Source organism: Mirounga leonina, unplaced genomic scaffold (genome assembly GCF_011800145.1).
Source record: "Mirounga leonina isolate KUSES-001 unplaced genomic scaffold, KU_Mleo_1.0 Mir_53, whole genome shotgun sequence".
NCBI lineage: Eukaryota > Metazoa > Chordata > Mammalia > Carnivora > Phocidae > Mirounga > Mirounga leonina.
The window spans coordinates 84,309,050-84,331,512 of record NW_023270807.1 but is presented as its reverse complement, the minus strand read 5'-3'; the positions used below and the strand labels follow the sequence as shown (position 1 = coordinate 84,331,512).

At 37.6% G+C, this 22,463-nt stretch overlaps 1 protein-coding gene across 1 annotated transcript in view; it reads right to left on the bottom strand.

Moving 5' to 3' along the window:
• ENPP3 (ectonucleotide pyrophosphatase/phosphodiesterase 3) overlaps positions 1-22,463 on the bottom strand; it is a 74,073-nt gene that overhangs the window by 22,535 nt on the left and 29,075 nt on the right. The window contains exons 9-17 of the mRNA XM_034991454.1: positions 19,751-19,870; positions 19,121-19,230; positions 17,811-17,876; positions 17,028-17,100; positions 11,084-11,192; positions 9,925-10,053; positions 9,294-9,325; positions 6,563-6,690; positions 1,362-1,428 (exon numbers count right to left, since the gene is read on the bottom strand). Of these exons, the coding sequence (XP_034847345.1) occupies positions 1,362-1,428; positions 6,563-6,690; positions 9,294-9,325; positions 9,925-10,053; positions 11,084-11,192; positions 17,028-17,100; positions 17,811-17,876; positions 19,121-19,230; positions 19,751-19,870 (834 nt within the window). The remainder of the gene's footprint in view (positions 1-1,361; positions 1,429-6,562; positions 6,691-9,293; positions 9,326-9,924; positions 10,054-11,083; positions 11,193-17,027; positions 17,101-17,810; positions 17,877-19,120; positions 19,231-19,750; positions 19,871-22,463) is intronic.

Genomic DNA, 22,463 nt, shown 5'->3' with positions numbered 1-22,463 from the left:
TTACTTTTAGGATGAAGAAACCGAAATACTTTTATTTACATTTAATTAATTCATGTTAAATATATTATTAATAACACATCAAATATTTTCAGATTGTAAATAACTAGAATAAAAGTGTCAAATATAAATAAACAATTATTTTTTTGATAACAGGGCCAGATAGATAGATAGATAGATAGATAGATAATCTTTTTTTCCAAGATAATTAGCAAAGAACTGGGGGCATAAGTTTTCGTTATAGTAATTAACTTAATTATCAAATACTACTGTATTTAACAGAGAAGCACTCTGTCTCCAGAGACTTATCAAATGTTTACAAGGATCTATAGCTCATCATGACAATGTTAAAAGCCAGTATATTCATAAAAAAAAATCCAACACATTTTCTTTATTTGGGAAGGAGTGTGTGTGTGTGTGTGTGTGTGTGTGTGTTATTAATGGAAATAGATAAGATAACCAGGTTGCAAAAAATCATTAAGCTTTACCTATAGGCGAATATCAGCTACACTTTACTCATGGACTCTCTCTAATAGACTCTTCCCTGGGCTTCCAGGACACACCATGCTCCTAGTTTTCTTCCCTCCCCACTGGTTTTACTTCTAAGTGTCTTTGCTAGTGACTCTTTTTCTTGCAACCTCTTCAAGTAGATTTGCTTAGAGCTCAGTTCTTGGTCTTCCTTTCTATCTATACTCAGTTTCTGATGATCATCTCTAGCTGCATATCTTTTAAATAATTTACATACCTAAAACTCAAATTTTTTTATCTCTGGATAGACAGACTCTCTTCAGGTGCCTCTATAACATCTCCACTTGCATGTCTAATAAATATTTGGGACTTAACGTACCCAGATGAACCCTCACTCCTTCCTCTGGAATCAGCTACGGTCTAACATCCTTCCAACAGCTTATGAAGGCTCTCCCGTCCCCAACATACCAGGCACACTGCCACCTTCAGGCCTTTGCACTGGCCATTTCCTTGGCCTGGGACGCTTGTCCTCTGAATATTTGAGAGGTAGAATCTTTCAGCTCCTTCAAGCCTCTGTTCAAATATCATCTCGATGAATCTGACCCTCTACACCTTATGTAAAATTGCATATGCCCCCATGGTACCCTGAAACACCCGCAAGGCCTACCTACTCTGCTTTACTTTTATTTCCCATGGCACTTATCCCCTAACATACCAAATAATATTATTTCCTTATTACACCAATTGTCTATATTCATCTGTTAGAATGAAAGCTTCTTGAGGGCAGGGATCCTTATGGGTTTTGTTCACAGCTGTATTTAAGGGTCCTGAAGATTGCCTATTACAAAGTAGGTGCTCGATAAATATGTTAAAAAAATAATAAAACAGTAAGTTACCTCCATGCTCTTAAACTCGTTGTTATAACCATGATTCCCTCCTCCACAGGATGAATATGCTTTACTCCTTTAAAGAAATAATAATGTTACATTGCAATCAATACACTGATATGAAATCTTATTATAAACTGAGCTTTAATGGATTTTTATGTACCTTCTGCTTTTATATAAATATATTTTTCTGTCAACAACAGCATAAATATAGTTCTTTTTGTGCTCAAATTCATAACCACAGAGGAACAAACAGAATGGCAGGAGAGAAGGAAGGAGAATTCCAGAATCTGTAAATAGAATTCAAAAGCCTTTGACCCTTAGACATTGAAAACAAGGTAATAACAAAGGCATGGATTTAAAAAAAAAAAGAATTTGAAATTGTCTTCAAGCTTATCTGTATCTTACACATTAATTAATGTCTGTGTGATCAAGAATAGTTTGACTAATATACTACTTAATGCATTTCAGTACTTTAGAAATAAGTCTTTGAAACTGGGAAAAAAATACTGATTACTATTTTACACCAGAGATATCTAGGGAAATAATATAAAAGTATAAAGAATATGGAGGGAATGTTAATTATAACACTTGGTCAGAAGAAGCTAGTATATTCTTGTAAATTCAGAGTTTATTTTTAATTTGGGGGCCATTCTTCCATAGGCTGTTGCCCTATTACTTGAATGACTTTTCAAATGTAATTAGTCTTTTGCCCACCTTCTCATATTTTAGTATTTGAGTTGAGCAGTATTAGCAATTTTATACATAGTTTGTTTTTATACATGAAAACAAAATGGCAATAAATAAACCTAGATTTTTTTTTTAAAGCAACAATGTCAAATTAGGTCTCTAATGGAAAAAAAAAGACTTCTCTTCCCAACAGTTGGCCTTAAGAGATTTTTCTCATTTGCTTTCCCACTCCCACCTCCCACTCCTCAGGCAAAACCCACAAACACAATGTTTTCGTTGGTTTTTACGTTGTAAGCAGGACTTTAGTGTCTTAAAAAATTAACTTTAAAAAATTCATAAATGACTCTCACTCAGCTTAAATAAAAATAAATCACAGAATAAAAAATAAATCATTACACCGAGCAAGGCAGGCTACACTTAACCTAATAGAGGGAAGAAAGGAGAGGCTAAGGACTAGCTGGAATGAGAAAAACAAGAGGAGTCCTATTTATAAGGGGTTTGAATTCAATTATCCAAAGGTGCCAGTTCATTACCTTGGTTAATTCCAATAAAATTTTTGGCATAAGGAAAGAGTTGTTTAAAAAATATTTTTATCTTTATTGCAGAGAAATTTGGTTCCATCAAGATTGGAACTATCTGGGGATAATTAAGTTTTAAATTCCACGTGGGAGGCTAGAGGATTCATTAATGAAAGAAGAAAAAAGGTCTTTAGCACCAAGTCATTGGTAAAATTTTCTAAAATTGATCCTTTCTATATCTTTATATTTTCAGAAAAATACTTAATATTTTCAACATCTGACCCAACTCAATTAGGAAACTTTAGTCAATATGAAAGTCAATACTTATTCAGAAGTAAAAGATAAAAAATAGTGTTTGAAAAAACACGATTTTCTATTCAAGTGAAAATTTTAAAAATTTGCTCTTCTAACCGCTCATGTTTATGCTTTCCAACCATTAGACTCTGGAAATTACATATGGAAAAATAGAAGCCAGCATTTGGAAAAGATGAGTTGTTTTTATCTGTCATGATTTAGCTCCACTTCCAAGTACCCTATGAAAACTTCTGGAACAAATTCTCTTTTATCTTCTCCATGTCTAATTAAGAAAGTTGAAATCAGGGCCAGTTTCTTTGCCACAGCTGAGTAATGACATAGATGGGAGATGAACAAGACTTCTTTCCTGAGCCCCAGGAAGCTGCCAAGTCCTATGCACTTGTGTAGTCCCTTTCACATTTTCTCCTGCTCTCCTCTTCTGCCTCATTCTAAGCTAGATCCTTATTACTTCTGACCTGAACAAAGTTCCTAACTGGTTATCCTGACTCTGAATTTCAGAATCTTCCCACATAACACACACACACACACACACACACACAACCCCACTCATACTGAACACTGTGAGCTCTCTGCAGTGCAAATCCACATATCCACATATTCAGCACTAGCCACCATTTTTCTGTTTTCTTTACAGTCAAAGTCCCAGGTCTTAGTCATGACAGGTAAGGTCCTTCAGGAGGAGAGCAGCTTCATTTACCCGGTGCTCTAGCAATACAGAACTACTTGAAATTGCTGGAACCTAGTCCTTCTGCCTGCAAACCTATTTCTACCCTTCCTTGCCCCAGAGCAGCTGCTGGCTTTAAAAAAGGTGCCCCACTGCTCTGAGCAGAGTATTTCAAGAAAGAAACACCTCTGAGAAGATACAGCCTGTCAGTGCTCGAGGCTTGGATGGATGCCTTCCAGCAAAGAAAAGTGGTCTGTTTCACCTGCAGACATAACCCCCCGTCAGGGCTCAGTGAGCTGAGCAAGGGTTCTGTTTCCACTGCCTCTCATCTTGGCTGAGTGCCTCTGCACAACTGTCTGGGGCAGACCTGCTCTACTTGACAGCATTTAGCCTATCCCATCCTGAGTCTTCAAAACCCAGAGCAGGAATCACACCCACCAGGAACCATCCTCTGACATTCTCTGACATCCACACCTGGGCTGTGTAATCACTCTTTTTGTTTCCTTGTACCTTGTACTTGATCCTCGAGCAGTATTTGTTAAACCTGATTATAACTGTTGTCTTCTTCCTTGCCTGCGCAAAGATTCTTAGGATGGGGACTGTGTCTACCCCCATTTCTTAGAAAGGTGCCTGGGAGGGGTGCCTGGGTGGCTCAGTCATTAAGCGTCTGCCTTCAGCTCAGGTCATGATCCCAGGGTCCTGGGATAGAGTTGCACATCGGGTTCCTTGCTCAACAGAGAAACTGCTTCTCCCTCTGCTTGTGCTCTCTCTCTCTCTGACAAATAAATAAATAAAATCTTAAAAAATTAAAAATTAAAAAAAATAAAATCACTTAAAAATAAATAAATAAATAAAATGACTTAAAAAAAAAGGAAAGTTGCCTGGGAAGTATTTGTCACTTTCCGATCATAACATAAAAAGCACCTGGGCGCCTGGGTGGCTCAGTTGGTTAAGCAACTGCCTTCAGCTCAGGTCATGATCCTGGAGTCCCGGGATCTAGTCCCACATTGGGCTCCCTGCTCAGTGGGGAGTCTGCTTCTCCCTCTACCCCGCCCTCCCCCCCACCCGGTCTCATGCGCTCTCTCTCAAATAAATAAAATCTTAAAAAAAAAAAAGCTATTATTCATGTTCTTTAAGGGGGCATTTTAACAATACTTCAGTTGTAGTTTCAGATAATTGGGTTTCCCCAAATAGGTAAAATCCAACACATTTTAGGCAAAATAAGGATAATGATGGTGATGATAGATTACACTAAATGATGAAATTTGCTCTAATTCTGGAAAAGAGATCTAATCTAGTTATCAAATACCGGACATTATAACTAAAACAGCATACTTTAATGTAGAAACCAGGTAGCCTGACATTCATGTGTTAAGAGTTGGAGGTTGAGTGAACTCAGGACTTAATCAGACGAGACTCCCTGGTTTGGGCTGTCATCAACATTTCCTTTGGTATAAATTAGTTTACTTTAATATCAAGAGAATAATAAAACCAGGCTAATTTGGTGTTACAGATGATGAACATGAAGTCCTGAGACATTAATTTAAGTTCTCACAAGCTAGGTGTGGAGGCAGGTCTTGAACTCTCAGCCTTGAACATCTCACTGCTAGCTATTAAATGTACAAAGCTCATAATTTGAGACTAGATATTAATGTGTAATACCCAGAGGTATTCTGGTGGCTGGACTCTCCTTCTATAACCCATAGGTCATGTTATAGGATGGATGGGCACTTCCTCCTTTTGTACCAGTGGCCTCCTAACTTCTTCCACCACAGAGTCTCAACAGTAAATATGTGGAGAATTTACCCACATTTGGACATATACTTGTTTACATAATACATGCCTACATTACTAAAAGCCTTATATTCTTAATATTAGTAAAGCTTAGTCTTTTTAATTCTTCCGGAGAATGCTATGGTGAGCCACACAGTAAGGCCACTGAGCTTCACAAAGGGTTATGAAACTCCAGTCCCAAGAGGAGAGGCCTGCGCCATCTAGCGGTCGGGTGTGAACATGCACACTCTCTGGCCTAACCCTGTACTGCTTGGGTTTCCCCAAAACCCCGGTTCCTCATCCCGCACACAGTTATATTAGAGCCCAACTACCTCAACTTTTTTTGTCTCCTCTTTGTTAAACATATCTTTCAGACTCTGTATTCCCATTGTCCTCTGTATCCTCCGGCATTACATAGCATACAAATAGGCCAGAAAATAATACGATCCTGCTTCCATTTCAAACCACTTATGCACGTGGAAAAACAACAACAACAACAACAACAACCCTGGAATGAAATCTAAAAACAGGAAACATTAGTTAAACTACCAAAAAGTGTGTATGTATTTGTTTGCTGCCTTATTCTCAGCCTTTGTCACTGGACGAGAATCCTGTCTGTATCCCAAAGGCCTGGAGCAAGGCCCAGCACACACAATAACAAACCAATATGATTTTGTGAAACCAATGAATTAATTGGTTATCTTGGGATGAAGTGATTCAGAATGGTTTTTATTTTCTCTAAGCACAATTATAATTTGCAAGTGCTCAACAATCAATGTGCATGATAACTAGAAAAAAGAAATAAATGTTAACACCTAATTGGTTAGCTTGGCCTTCGAGCCATGAAGGTGCTCTTTCATGAAAACCACAAAGATGACAAAGATCTCAAAGAGCCATCTAATCAGTTTCTTATTACCAACCTGCAAGACAGCGGATATCACCTTCCCATCTATCTACCATCTGAAAAAGCCCCAAGTGGGGGTTAGCAATGTGCTGGTGATTTCTGGAGTGGTCTATAAACAGCGTCAGCCTTCTTCCCTGCTTCTCTATATTGTGAGGATTAGAATGCTAAGATTGGCCCCCTAATAACAGGGGTTTGAAATGCAGAAGTGCTAGGTAGCATAAAAAGTCAAGCAAATACCCCTACTCAGGAAAGATGCCATGATCATAATAGTGGGTAAAATTAAGGTAATTTATATTGAAAGATGGTTGTTAAAAGTATTACGAGACAAGTAAATAGATGCACAAACCTCACAGCCAGCCACTGCTGATCCACCAAAAGATGAGCTTTGTCAATTCTCACATTTTTGGCAAAGTGTAGTCGTTTTGGCAAATCAGGAGTCAAATAGGGTTTGAAATGCTGATCAGGTTTCCGGCACTAAAAAAAAATAGGTAAATTCTTTCTTCATATAAGTTATAAAAATATGCAAGCTAATTCAACAATTTCATCTTCTAAGACAATTAAGCACTTTTTAAAAGAAAGAGGATTTAAGCTTGGCTAATAAAATAAGGATATTAAACCTATTATCAATGTGGTCACATTCCCCAATTATGTTATTTTTGTTGTTGCAACAATATTTAAATTACAATTAAAAATGATTTAAATTATGATTTGGTGTTTGACGTTTTAAGTTTTTATTCCTGTGTATGTATCTTAAGCCACCATAAACCTCCCCTCCTTTGTTGACAGACAGTGGATATGTCTAGATTTCAAGTGGCAAATACAACTTTTGAATTTAAATTATATATGAAAAGTATATAACACCAGTAAAAATTTAAAAAATCAGTTTAATTGCACCAAAATCCTCTTACAATGGATTCAATTTGCCCTTGAAATAACCTTCATTGACTTAAATCCCAAATCAAGTCAAAAGTTTTTGAGACCTAGGATAGGCTCCTTATTTGTGAAAAATTCATGAATCTCTTACAAACGAGTGAAATGTTGTTTCTTTAATAATTACTGCAGTAACTTGATGGCATATTTTAAAACTGTGTAAAAATGCAATTCACAGTTATCTAAAAAAAAAGGTAAGGAAGTGACCTTTTTGAGAAACAAGAGAAAAAACCATACAGGTAAGAATATGGGAAAATTACCTTTTTTTCTGCTTCCTCATTTTTTTTTTTTTTTTACGATTTTATTTATTTATTTGACAGAGAGAGACACAGTGAGAGAGGGAACACAAGCAGGGGGAGTGGGAGAGGGAGAAGCAGGCTTCCTGCGGAGCAGGGAGCCCGATGTGGGACTCGATCCCAGGACCCTGGGATCATGACCTGAGCCGAAGGCAGACGCTTAAGGACTGAGCCACCCAGGCGCCCCTGCTTCCTCATTCTTATTTAAGTCTCAATCATCTCATAAATATTTTAAGCCTGTGTCACTATTTTGTGCTCAATTTATAGAAGAAAAAAAGACACCATGAAATTGAACAAAAAACTATTTAAAAAGAAGTATGGACAATAGAGCAAGGAGAGTTCTAGAACGAGGGGAAGAGAAATTATTTATTGCACAGATATTTCGGCCGGTTTTTTTCTTGCCTATTTTGGTATCTTTACCAGGCTTCTTCTTTTTCTTTTTAATTCATCATTACTTCTTTTTTTTTTTTTTTAAAGATTTTATTTATTTGAGAGAGAGAGAGAGAAAGAGAGCATGAGCAGGGGCAGGGGAGAGGGAGAAGCAGGCTCCCCGTTGAGCAGGGAGCCCAATGCAGGACTCGATTTCAGGACCCAGAGACCATGACCTGAGCTAAACAAAGGCAGATGCTTAACTGATTGAGTCAGCCAGGCGCCCCCATCATTACTTCCTTCTGAAGCCAATATTTTTGTAACATCAAGGCAAGTACACTATGGCAGCTGTTGAGTATGCAGCTTCCTTCCTCAAAGATACAAAGGACTAGAATGTGCCCTCGAGGACCACAGGTCATATGACAGTCACACTCTCCTAGCTGGTGTGTAGCCAGAGTAAATCCCGAGGACACTGGAGGCATGCTGCCAACTTCCGAAGAAGGACAGGGTTATACTCTGCATTTGAGAATTTAGGCTGAAGACCTTAACGCTGGGAAAACTCGGGTCATTTTATCTAAGAACAAAGTTGATGCTGTTGTTGGTCATGCAGCCAGAACCTTGTTGAACTAAGGAGTCACTGTTCATGTTTGGTTATCTTTGTCCAATATAAGCTCAGTACAGGACCTCCGACCAGCATTACCAGGAATATTGCACGGCCTCACGCAGTATTTCCTGGGACTCGTGGGCGACTGTATGAAATGATGATCCATTTCTTCGGGGTTCTTTGGCTCCAGGCCCAGCCTGTATTTACGATGCCAGGTAATGGATTTCCAAAGCCTGTGTACCCAATCCCCCTGCACCAATGGGATTGTTAGAGATTTGCCCCTCCTCACCAACAGGGCTTCAGTTGTACGGCTCATGAGGTGACGGGGGAAAGAGCAGCAATATGTGGTTTTAGGGAGTCCACATGTTGAAAATTCTGAAGGGCCCCCCTTAGCAGCATGAATACACTGCCTGTAGGCCCTTCCCCGCATGGGCTAAGATTGCCTACCAATCTGATCTCACGATCAGAATATCAGAAGGTATGAGAGAAAAAAGGAGTGATTAAGGCTCTAAAGAATTGCTCTCATAGTCATTTCTACATCGGAATGCAGAGGTTACAGTAACGCTCTTCTCCCTGTCTTTTCTCACCTTTAGTCATTCACATTTCATCCTAACATGTTTTACTATAATTGCATGCTACCTATACTTAAATAAACTAGGAGTCCCCAGACTAATCTCTGGGGTAGGGGTGGCCACTGCAAACGGAAATACCTAAGATAAAAGCAACTGATATGCACATAAAATAATGTCCACAGAGGGTTTCAAAAATAAATGACAAGTGGCTTGGGCTCAGAAATACAGAATACAAATTTCTTCCAAACCAGATTTTAAAGACATTATATTACCTTATAGATATGTATTAGGGCGCTGTATACTTACACTGAGGTTCCTAACGATTTCTTCAGAATTAACTGTTTCAAAAGGGAAAAAAAATAAATCACATTACAAATGTGAACAACTCAGATGAATTTGATATATACACTTATTAATGACAGTAATCTGGTAAGATTAAATAAGAAATTATTTTAAGCAAAGAATTATTTTAGAATTTAAGAATATATTTTAACCTAACAATTAAGTAGAATATATTAAATCTTAATATTAATATTTTAATTTAAATAATTGATGTTTTAATTAATATAACTAGGATTTATTAATGTAAGTAGACTATATTTCATTATATATTATTTATTATATATCTACTTATATGGATATAAGTAGACTATATTAATATTTTATTAATATTAATGTTTTTGTTTTAATTAATATTTTATTAATATTAATATGATTAAGTAGAATATGTTTTAACTTAACAACATTAAATATTACCATAGACTTTATAGACTGACTACATTTAAACAAGGAAGGGAATTTCTCCTTTGCTCTGTGTGGTCTTCCCAAGTCACAGGAGGGGGCTTGGCAATCTCTACATCCCCAGAATCAGGAAGTATGGTTGTTCACTTTCGATTTTACCTTTTTTTTTTTTTCACATGGGCATCTTCATACTTACAACTATAAAAGTCATGAGGTATGTTACGAGCCCTGATACGAGGTGCAGGCCCTTCATACATGTAGAAGTTTATTCGAGGAAAATAATTAGTCATATATTCCACCTTGTCACAGTAAGTTTGATCCATTCCTGAATTAAAAAAAAATCCACTGAATATATACATAGATGGTAACAATCAGTTGTCTTTGATCATGTCAAATCGGGGATACTCTATGTTACAGATCTCAAACCACGTTTCACTGAGCAGTTACACAATTTACCCTATGATTTCACTCTAAATGGCAGAACTTGAAATCCTGACAGTGGAGAAGGGTCATGTTTATAAGAGAAGAATAAACAAGAATTATAAACAGATCTTTTGTTCAACATAAATCAACTAATTTCAAAGAAGAAAATCATCTGGAGAAAGCTAATTATATCTTAAGTATATTATTTAAGTTTATTTAAGCAGCATGCACTTTAAAAAAAGATTCGGTAGTTAAACCTTTACTATTTAAAGATTCTTCCCACTACACCTAAATTTTTATTTTCATATTTATTCATACACTTATTTTATGTTTTATAATTTCTTCTAACAAAATGCACAATTAAAATGGTTCCCTTTAATTTTCAAACAAGAGGACAATGTGTTAAGAAAACATTTTAGAAATTTTTAATGTTTCTCTGTTTCTCGTTATCTTGATGTCCTAAAATATGAACAGAAGTTCTGTAGACATAGTCCTTTTCCTCCTCTTCTCCATGCCTGGTTCCTTCACAGCCTTTGGAGCTTAGCTTGACTAACCTAGAGAGGATCACTCCATCTGGAAGAGGCCCATATCTGCTTTATGCACCTCCAAACACACCACATCTGGTAAAGTACTTGACATTGAATAGGCACTCAAAAAATATTTGATTGAACAACAACCCAGCCATATCCCTTACTTTTTACAGAAAAGTAAGTATATGGATGGATTTTTCAGAATGAATGTTAGAATAAACTAGAAATTTTAGTTTTAGTCCTCTATTCATCACAGCCTACCACAAAACTTGTTCCTTGCTCATTCAAGAGCTTCTAGGTCTGGAAGTACAGATTTTAAAATATCACTTATCATTTTTGCATGCTCCTTGAAGTGATAAGACATAATCAATGATAAAATATGATTTAAAAAGAAAAATATACCATGGTCTGCCAAAAGGATAATATTGACACAGTTGTGTAAGTTCCGCTGTTTTAGGCCTTCCATCAACATTCCAAAAGCCTTATCTACCAACTGTAAGGCTTGAATTACCTAAGGGGGAAAAAGAAACTGGAGTTAAGATTGTCTTTATGAATTAAATTTTAATTAATGAAATCCCTATCTAAGGGAGTAAAAACTGAATACTTTTCCTTCTCTGAAACTTGCGGATTTTGAAGTAGGACATCAGAGCCCAGCATCCATGGCTACCACATGTATCAAATACCAATTCCCTAAATTTCTATAAACAAATTAAAAAAATTAAACCATGTTTTCAACAAAGGAAGATAAACTGCTGGCCAATAAATATCTGAGAAAAATGTTCAACCTCCACAGTGGTATTCAGCTGCAAAGGCATTCATGATAATGCCCAGTGTTGGGGAGGGGAGTCCATGGACACCTCCATAGAAGTCTGCATGGTTACATGCGGGCCGGAGATCACGTGACAATGCCTAACCAGCGAGTTAAAAAGACGCATACCCTGTAATCTAACAGCTAACTTCTGGGCATTTGTCCTCATAAATACTTAGAGTACAAATGGAGATGTATACCTAAGCAGGGAGCCCGTTGTGGAGCTCCATCCCAGAACCCTGAGACCATGACCTGAGCCTAAGGCAGACACTTAACTGACTGAGCCACCCAGGCACCCCTCATTTTTAAATATATTTAGTATTTCTTAGTAAACATGCACGCACAGAAAACGAAAAGGAAATATATCAAGGTAGTATAAATAGTGGTTATCTCTGAATAGTGAATTGGAGTTCATTTCTATTTTATTGTTTACATTCTTTTGTGTTTTAAAATTTTTCTACACTTCATCACCATAGTGCATTGAACTGACAAGGTTTAAGTGAATAAATTTTAATGACATAACTGGTCATTATTTTTTTCAGTGAATAGGAAAATATAATAACAATGGATTGGGAAAAACGTGTAAATCTCTTATAGTACTATCATAAAATGATAGCTTTTTTTCTTTTTTGAGAAAGACTTTTACAAGCCAATTACTGTCAAGAGCTTTAGTACATTACCTCATAAAATTGTCATGGTAACATGCATGGATGGTGCTATTTCCACCATCTGGAATTTCCAGGTGGGAAGACCCGGAAACTTGAGGTTTAAAGAAGTTAAGTAACATGTTCATGGTCCCACAGTTAATAAGGGACAGAGTAGGACTTGAATTCAAACTGGCTCAATCTACTATTAAATCCATCAACTCTTGAGTTGCTTTCCTGATTCCCATTCTTTTCTTTCTTTCTTTCTTTTTTTTTTTTTAAGATTTTATTTATTTACTTGAGAGAGAGTGACCGGGGGGAGGGGCAGAGGGAGAGGGACGAACAGACTCCCCGCTGAGCAGGGAGCTCTATACGAGGCTCGATTCCAGGACCCCAGGATCATGACCTGAGCCAAAGGCAGATGCCTAACCCACAGAGCCACCCAGGTGCCCCTCCTGACTCCTATTCTTTTTTTTTTTTTTTTTAATTATTAACATATAATGTATTATTTGTTTCAGGGGTACCGGTCTGTGATTCATCAGTCTTACACAATTCACAGTGCTCACCATAGAACACACCCTCCCCAATGTCCATCACCCAGCCACCCTATCCCTCCCACCCCCTTCCACTCCAGCAACCCTCAGTTTGTTTCCTGAGTTAAGACTCTCTTATTGTTTGTCTTCCTCTCTGGCTTGTCTTTGTTCATTTTTCCCTCCCTTCCCCTATGATCCTCTGTCTTATTTCTCAAATTCCTCGTATCAGTGAGATCATATGATAATTGTCTTTCTCTGATTGACTTATTTCGTTTAGCATAATACCCTCTAGTTCCATCCACGTCGTCGCAAATGGCAAGATTTCATTTTTTGATGGCTGCATAGATTCCATTGTAGATATATACCACATCTTCTTTTTCCATTCATCTGTTGATGGACATCTAGGCTCTTTCCATAGTTTGGCTATTGTAGATATTGCTACCATAAACATTGGGGTGCAGGTGCCCCTTCGAATCACTACATTTGTATCTTTGGGGTAAATACCCAGTCTGACTCCTATTCTTAAGGTGACCATGCACTCTGGTTTATGAGCGTGAGTCACAGTTCCCACCTGTTATGGCGTAATTATGTCCCCTTTCACGGTCATTCTACTCACTCCTCCCAACTGTACCAAGAGCACCCTGTCCTCTGTCCTCTCACAGCCCCTTGGCATCTGCTACCATTGGCCTTTCCACAGATTTGAAATCATCTGTGCATGTGTCTGCCTCGCCAGGAAGCATGAACTCCTGCAGGGAAGGGACCCTGCGACCTAACTCATCACATGCTTCCTAAGCATAGAGTCTTTCACAAAGTATCCACTCAATGGATGGCACATTTTACTGAATGTAAAGTGACTAGATGCCAACCCCCTATTCTAGCCCAGACAAAGGAAAGAAACAAGAAATCCCTGTGACAGGCAGCAAGTGAACAGTTTTTTGGATGGTAAGATAATAAATAGGAATAGAAATGTTTGCAGCTGTGGGGCAAACCAAATTTGGGTAGAAAGCCTTGCTTTTTTCACATGGAATCATGATCAATCACTTTCAGAGTGGATATTGTGGAAACAGCAAGATCAATTCCGACACAATGCATTAAATGGCTAGACCCTCAATAAACAACTGTTTTTTGGATCCAGAAGTTCCTTTTTGTAAAACGAAATTCAAGGTTGCAGAGGATGATGCTAGTAGGAAACTCTATGCAGCATTAACATAATTGGTTTTCAATAGATACAACATCCTTCCCGTGTATTCTGCCTCCACGTGCTTCCCCCAAAGTGGAGGCCCTCAGCGTTCTAGAATCATTACATCATGTACATGAGCATTATCAACAACTTAAGTTGCTCTTTACTTAATTTCAGGTTTGTTTTCCAAATTGAATTTTTTTTCAACTTTTCATTCCATCTAAGATGTAATAATTTGTTTTTCAATAATGAATTAACAGGTGAATCTTGTTCAAGTATTAGACCATTATTTAAAGTTACCCAGGACCAGTCAGGACATTCTGTGCCTAATTCAACTTCAATATTAGAGAATTATTGGAACAAATTTGGTATCAAGATGTTGCTGGTCTCACCAGACTTTAAATCTCTCTCCTACCACCTTCTACATCCCCATTTCATAAAGCCCTCTCCAGCTCTACCAGGCCACAATCTGCTTTCCATTTAAACATTGTTTAGGCTATCACATTTTTAAGGTTTCTTAAAATAAAAACTCGTTATACATTAACTCATTATTCCTTTTATTTGCCCCTTCCACATGGTTTCGGGGTAATGGCCTCATTTTCTTCACCCCCAGGAATGCCTAGCAGAACTTTAGGTCCACCAGAAACTGTTCAAAGTAGACTTTAAAGGGATAGCAGAGCAAAAGCAAGAGGGTATTGATGACTGAAACATCGAGAGGTTACTAAGCTTTCAACAGCGTGAGTGAGCAAACAAATTAAAATAGATTTTTTGCTTTCAAATTACATCATATTAACTCTGAATTAAAGTATGTGATTAAAAATACCAATAACAGTAATAAAGCCATAAAGGCATCCAGTTTCTCCATCTGTTTTGCCTCCTAAAGTTTTAAATGGGGTGTGGTCTTCATCCTTCTATTTTCACTCTTCCCTCTCTCCCTAGGACCTCTTCACTTCCATGCACCATCTACATGCTGCCAAGCTGCCCAGTCTTCATCTCCTGAGCTTTAAATCCATGTTCAATTGCCTTCTGGGCATCTTTACTTGGACATCATAAGCACCTTAAGCACACCATGATCTTCTCCTCCAAAATTAACCCCCTTCAGTCACCTCACTGATGTAAATGGAAACACCTGTAGCAGCTCATGATAGAAACCTGACAATTGTCCTTGATCCCCTACCCCATCACCCAACTGCTACCAAGCCATGCCAAGTCTATCTCCCAAATCGATCTCAAATGCATCTCTTTCCTTCCATGATGGTTGCCACTACCCTAATCCAAGACACAATTATCTCTTTTCGGGAATGTTGTAAAAACTAATTCATCTCCCCTCTCCTTCCCCCGTTCCCTCTAATCCATTCTTCTCACACAGTAAAACTGATCCTTAAATGCACGCACATCTGATCATGTCACTTCCCCGATTAAAGTGCCTCAGTGCTTCCATTACACATTACATGACCAACAAGAACCTGCATGATTTGGTGCCTGCCTCCGTCTCTAGGCTTCCTCTTAGCCCTCACCTCTGGGCCACCGTGCTCCAGACATGGGTGGGAGATAGTCCCTACACAGTGATTCCAACAGTGCCTGGCATAGAGGAGCACACAAGAAGAGTTAAATGCTATTGTAATTCTTAACTATTATCATGCAGTCCATTCGTCTAACTATCGGTCCATTTGCCTGTCTGCTCATTTGTCCATTCTGTGCATTCCTCTATGTGCTCAGCTCCTCTCTCAACCAGGTCATTTGTGAATTTTTTTCTTTTTTATTATTCAGAGAACTTTCTAACCAGCCCCAGTCCCCGTTCCACCATAGACTAGGTTAGGACTTCCTCCATCACCTCTCAGGGCACCTTGATCTTTTCCTTTGCAGCACCTTTCAAATTATACTTAAAATTTATTTGGGGGCCAAACTAGAGCATTGAATAGAAGAAAAAGATATGGTGCCTAATATTAAGTCGGCAGTAGGGGTCAGGCAAATGCAGATTATAGTGTCCCCTCTCAAACAATTAATTATATCAAGTATGGATAAGAATTTAAAAATAGAGGGAGGGGTTCCTGGGTGGTTCAGTTGTTTGAGCATTCAACTCTGGATTGTGGGTCAGGTCATGATCTCAGGGTCATGAAATCGAGCCCTGTGTCAGGCTCTGCGCTCAGCTGGGAGTCTGCTTGAGATTCTCTCTGTCCCTCTCCCTCTGCTTACCCCCCGGCTCTCTCTCTCTCTCTCAAAAAAAAAAAAAAAATTAAAATAGAAAAGAAGTGTTGAATATACTTCAGATAGTTACTATGCCATTCATCCTTAAAATAGCCTGATTAGATGTTAAATTCTGGGATATAGTCAAAAGCGGTGTTGGAATGTGAAGGACAAAAGGGTTAAAAGTGGTAGGACTTGAGCAGGGCCTTGTATAAGGAATCATTTTGGTTTAATGGGAAAAAAGTAAGAAGGATGCTGATAAACCACAAGTCAGGGCGCTAGAATAAATATACTTGTATTCCAACAGAGGACAACTGTTAAATAAGTTTCCATGAGGCAGGAAAATGCCATACTCATGGAGGCCTTCACAGCTTTACATTATGTCCAGGACAATAGAGGTTTCTGTGGACTTCAGAAGACAGATGACTTTATTCTTTTTTTAAGTAATATTTAAGTTCTATATTTCTGTAGTAAAATATAACATAATGGTTTAGATAATGACAAAACTAATATTTAAAAGTCGACTTCAGTGATAATAGAGGCCCAGGAGGAGAGGAAGAACTCTGCCTGAGGCACTAGCATATTAAGTCCAATTATAAGGATCTTATGAATGGAACCCAGGGCATGAATAGAAGCTGGGTAGTCCACCACCGACTTGCAGGAGACTTAGCTTGGAATGAGCTACATTAACGTGTTGAACTGGCATGGAGTATCTAGCCTTGCTGCTTCCTCTGTATGAAATCACAGTGCTGCATCTAAGTCCTCAGCAAATGTCTATCAAACGAATCAAGATGTAGTTAATAAAGCAGGTATCTTTTTTTAGACTTTTAATTTTTTTGTGGTTTAATAAGGTAGCTATTCTTTTAGACTGTTCACTATTTTAATGTCTTAATGTTTATATCAAATGCATTTTATTTAGAGGGAACTCAAGAATATTTTATGTTGTGGGTTAGGGCTAGATCATTTTACATTTTGTTCAATCAAACAAACTTACTCGAGCACTGACCGGCCCGCTCTTATGTCCGGCAGAATCAGGCTCTTCCACATAGATGGTGTAAAAATCAGGTCTAGGAGTAAAACGGAAACAGAGAAAGACATTATCAACTTGGAATAAACCTGCAGGTTAGATTTGGGAAATGTATTGGTTTAGAACTTGGTGGCAATTTCCTTCTTTTTCTCTGGCCTGCTCCTCTTCATCCAGGCCCAGTGGTTCCTCTTGGCCCCAGCGCGGAGGTTCTCCTAACAGGAAGTAAGTGAGACCTTCCTGGGTGTGAGTGTGGCTCTGACTCACTTAGGAAAATCTGCCTTGCTCTCGCTGCTGAGTCCTCTCTTGCTGTGCGCAGTCCTTTATACCTCCCAGTCTCTGACTTTGGGCCCACTCTTTGCTCTGCCATTCCCGTTCTTTCTTTAAATGTCTGGTTTCTGTTGACCTGTTGCTCTCTTGGGATCCTCTGACTCCACATGGTTGCCAGGGCCTTGCTCCGGCACCTTGGGCTCCATGAGTCCGTCCTCATAACAAAGTTTCAGATCCGCTCTCCGTTCTGCCTCCAGTCTGTCCCTGGTTCTGTGATACTTGCCTCTACTCTCTGGTACTGGCTCTATCTTTATTGCCCCATAGTGCCCATCACATTCTCAAGAGAAAATAATTATTGAAAATTTCTTAAAAAAAAAAAAAGCCAGGTTTCTTTCAGAAATGGTCAGTTACAGTAAAGAAATATTTCATTTTATACCCACAAATATCCCAGGGTGCCAGCACTTTTCTGATACTAGATAATACCTGTCAACTTTGGGCAGGTCCAGCCATTTTAACAATGTAGAGATCCTTTCTTCATATGGGATACTTCTGAAAAGAAGAGAAAAAATAATTTTCCAAAATTAATCAAATCAAAAATAATTCCATTATATTCCTACTCAGGAAGACAGGTTGATATTTTTAGATCTCCATTTTGTGTTCATATGTGATCAGAATACTGAAGGGGATTCAATACTACTCAAAGGGATTCCTGTTTTCAATACTTATATACAGATACATTTGTCTCAATATAAATTAAATATATATTTTTTCTTTCCTTCTTATCATCCCCTCCTTCAATTTTTCCCCCAACTAAAGTAAAAGATCATTAATTATTATCCATTCATTTGACTTATTTTTATTTACTTCATTCATTCATACATTGATGTTATATTGAGCATCTATTCCCACACACTATTTGTTCATTTTAAACAAAATTTATCAGTGGGCAAACCAAAGATGCTTTCCTTTCTAGAGATGATATTCCATGAAGACAAATAATAAACAAAAGATCTGATACATAAATAAATTACATAGTGTATCACAAGGTGACAAATCCCATGGAGAAAAGAAGAGCACAATAAGGGCACTGCAAAACTAAGGTGGGGATGGTTTGGAATTTGAAATCTTAGTTTGATCAGGCTACGACGGTATCGGGAAAGTAATTTTTGAGCAACAACCTGAAGGGGGTTAGGGAGCGGGCTGTGCAGACACATGGGGTGAGTAATCTCAGGTAGAGGGAACAACCCACACAAAGGCCCTAAGGAGAGCAAGCCAGGTGTGTTAAGGCACACCCAGGAGGTCAGAACCTGGTGGCGTAGTGGGAGAGGATGTCTGAGACACAGTGGGGTGATTAGGGTCATACCAATATGGCCCTACTATGAATGGGACAGGGAGCCGTAGAAGTTTTTGGTGCAAAGAAGTATCATAAGTGGACTTGTTTTTTTAAGTTATCATTCTGGTTGGTAGATTAAGAATAGATGGTAGGAGACAAGAATAGAAGCGGGGAGATGTGTAAAGAGGCAAGTGCAGTAATATAGGCACAAGATGATGGTAGCTCCAACCGCAGGAGTAATGCTGGAAATAACACAAAGTTCTGACTGCATATATTTTGAATTCGAGCCAAAAGCATTTACTGACTGACCAGATGAGGGTTGAAAGAGAGAGGAATCCATGATGACCTCAAGATTTTTGACCCAAACAACTGGAAAAATAGAATTACTATCAAGATTAAGACCCAAAACATCCCAATCGTGCCTGCGTAGGGGGGTTCATCTCTGCAAGCGCTTCACTACCTGTTGTAGTTCATATATTTGGAAGGATAGGAGCCACTGATAGCCACATCTGATCCAGGCCAGAAGAAGCTACCAGCTTTTAAACCTTGATACATTGCTGTCAGCCAGATCTGTAAGAAGAGAAAATTTAAGATAAGTGGAAGTCAAGAGAATAATTAGTTTGGGTAGAACGGGTAGGAATGGTGCCATTTTTTAGAAACTAAACAATATCAACAGTTAACAATATTAACAGTTGCAAAATTTAATTACCCAGGGATCTACCTCGAAAATAAAAAACATAGTAAGGTAGTAGGAAAGACCATTTTTTTTTCAAGTTGGTAAAATTGGTAAAATCTTTCCCTGTTAAAGAATCATAAAACAGAATGAGGGGAAAAAATGAACAGAAAATCCTTCTGAGAAGTTTCTACATTGATATGTTTAGCATACTACATCCTAGTTTTAACAGAAGGCAAGTTAGGTGAGCAATCATAAATACTTAGAAGAGTTAAATTATAAGTGGTGAAACACCGTCTCACCACCCTCCACCCTGAGACATTAGAAAGATAATGGAAAAGGAGAGAGAGAAGAGTGATCCACTATCACACTGGAAAATGGAGATAATTTTGGTGTCACATGCAGAATGTTACATACTGGTTGTCCTTGCCACCAAGCGGGATTATTTTTCTCCTTTGATGAAAGTGAAAAATTCTTGTTGAGGTTTACATCATACATATTATTGTCAATGATGCCATGGGATTCTGGATATAATCCCTAAAATGATAATTTAAAAAAAGATTTAGAATAAAATAATATATCAATAAAACATATTTAAATTGAAATAGCGTAAGATCTGTAACTCATAAATTGAAATAGCATAAGATCTCTAACTCATATCTTGGAAAGATGTCATATGCCTTTCAAAATAAAACCCCTGGATCTGAACCCAAATACCAAATATATACATATGTGTATATGTATATGTAGGTACAGGGGTAGGTGTAAGTATGGGTATTTACATACATATGTAGGTATTCTGGCTCCATCATAGTCTAGAGCAGCAGATGAATGAAATTAGGCAGATGGCTTGTGCTGATGGTGTTAATGTAACTCTTATGTGATTAATTACTGTTAAAGTTTCCGATATTATAAATAATGGTCAGCCACCAGTTATGTTGGCAAAAATAGCAAGAAATGTGCTACTTGGAAGCTTTTAAATATCAAATATCTTGGGTAAAGGAGTTAAAGTGTGTTACCAGCACTTTAGAAGGGAGCCTGCCTAGTCTCTAACCATCTTCCCTTCCACCCAACAATCAATCCAATCAGTCCTTCAATCTGATCACACATATTTATTTATTCTATACATTTCATTGAATGCCTATGATATCCCATGCATTTGTAATTACTTTTAGGTAGATTTTAGAGTCATTACTTCAGAGCATTTCTATATGGACACATATACATATATATGGTAAATGAATAGCTCTTATGTATGTTATACATGTGTTATATATACAGTGGGTGTACATTTATGTATATATGCGTATATAGTCCATTCTTTTTTATTGAAGTATAGTTGACATAAATGTTACAGCAGTTTCAGGTGTACAACATAGCGATTTGACAATTCTGTGTTCACCATGGTAAGTGTAGTTGCCATCTGTCACCATAAAACATTATGAACTTATTGTTGACTCTACTGCTTACCCTGTACTCTTCATCCTTGTGACTCATTTATTTTATAACTGGAAGTTTGTATCTCTTAATCCCCTTCACTTATTTCGTTGATCTCCCCAATTCCCTCCCCTCTGGCAACCACCAGTTTGTTCTCTGTATATACGATTTTGTTTCTGTTATTTTGGTTTTTGCTTGTTAGTTTGTTCATTTGTTTTGGATTTTAGATTCCACATATAAGTGAAATCATACAGTATTTGTCTTTCTCTGTCTGACTTATGTCACTTAGCATAATACCCTCTAGGTCCATCCACCTTGTCACAAATGGCAAAATATCATTCTTTTTTATAGATGAGTAATAGTCCATATATACCATATACAATGGAATATTACTCACCTGTAAAAAAAGAAATCTTGCCATTTGCAGCGGACATTTAAATGCTTCTATAACTTGGTTGTTATTGTAAATAATACTGCAATAAACATAGGGGTTTCATTTATGAAAGCACAATTTAGTGCTTTCATTTTCTTTCTTTCTTTCCAGATCATATGGTATTTCTATCTTTAATTGAGGAAACTCCACATTGTTTTTCCACAGTGGTTGCACCTATTTACATTCCTACCAACAGTGGATGAAGTTTCCTTTTCCTCCACAGCCTCGCTCACACTTGTTATTTCTTGTCTTTTTGATACTAGACCTTCTGACAGGTGTAAAGTGATATCTCATGGTGGTTTTTATTTGCGTTTTCCTGTTGTCTGTGATAATTATGTTCTATAAAGTTGCTGCAAACACTGAATTAGTGAATACTGAACCACTACAGCTAGGGAAAATACAGGGACAGGCTCTCGCAAGCCTCTAGTCACAACACTTTTGTCTGATGATCAATACATAATCTTGCTTTTGTCTGTTTCCATTTAAAGATACCTTATGTAACATATGTCATTGGTTCGCTATAACTCAGTCCTGAATGAAGCTTATCTAACACACATCTATCTACTCTATGGGGCACATCATAGCCATCTTGCTTTTAGGAATACTAGACAGCACTTCGGCACCACACTTGAGGCCTACTGTAAACAGCGATTTAAAAATCATCAACAAAAAGCACAAACATGTGAAAAATATGACCCTAAATAGGCAGTAGACTGTGGAAGCAACATTTGTTTACTGTATGAGAGCTACAACATGAAAGGCAGAGTGTCACCTTGGTAGACCTCAGGTGGGAATACGTGAGCTGTGCAATTTGAATATTTAGGAAAATATGCAAGTATATATATGCATGCACACACACATGTGTATATATGTGTATATATATATATGTATGTACATACACACACAAGCGGGCATGCATACATTACATATTATTACTTAAGAGTTAACATTTAAATGTTATAGTTACTGTTCCATAGTAATAAAAGAATAAACACAAAGTAGTAAAGACACAATATCCTTTGGTAATAAAGGCTGAGGCAAAGAACTCCTTAAAGATGTGTTCTAAATCTATAAATGTTAAATAATTTTATTTTCTTTTGAGTTCATTTTGATCGTTTCACTTATGTCTTATCATACATGAGAATTCACTTGCTTTACTTGCTTTATCTAAAGGGATCTAGCCAGCATGAATTTATTTAAAACAGAAGGCTTTGTCAAGTTAAATACAATGAAAAGATCAGGAAAAAAAGAAATTTTCTA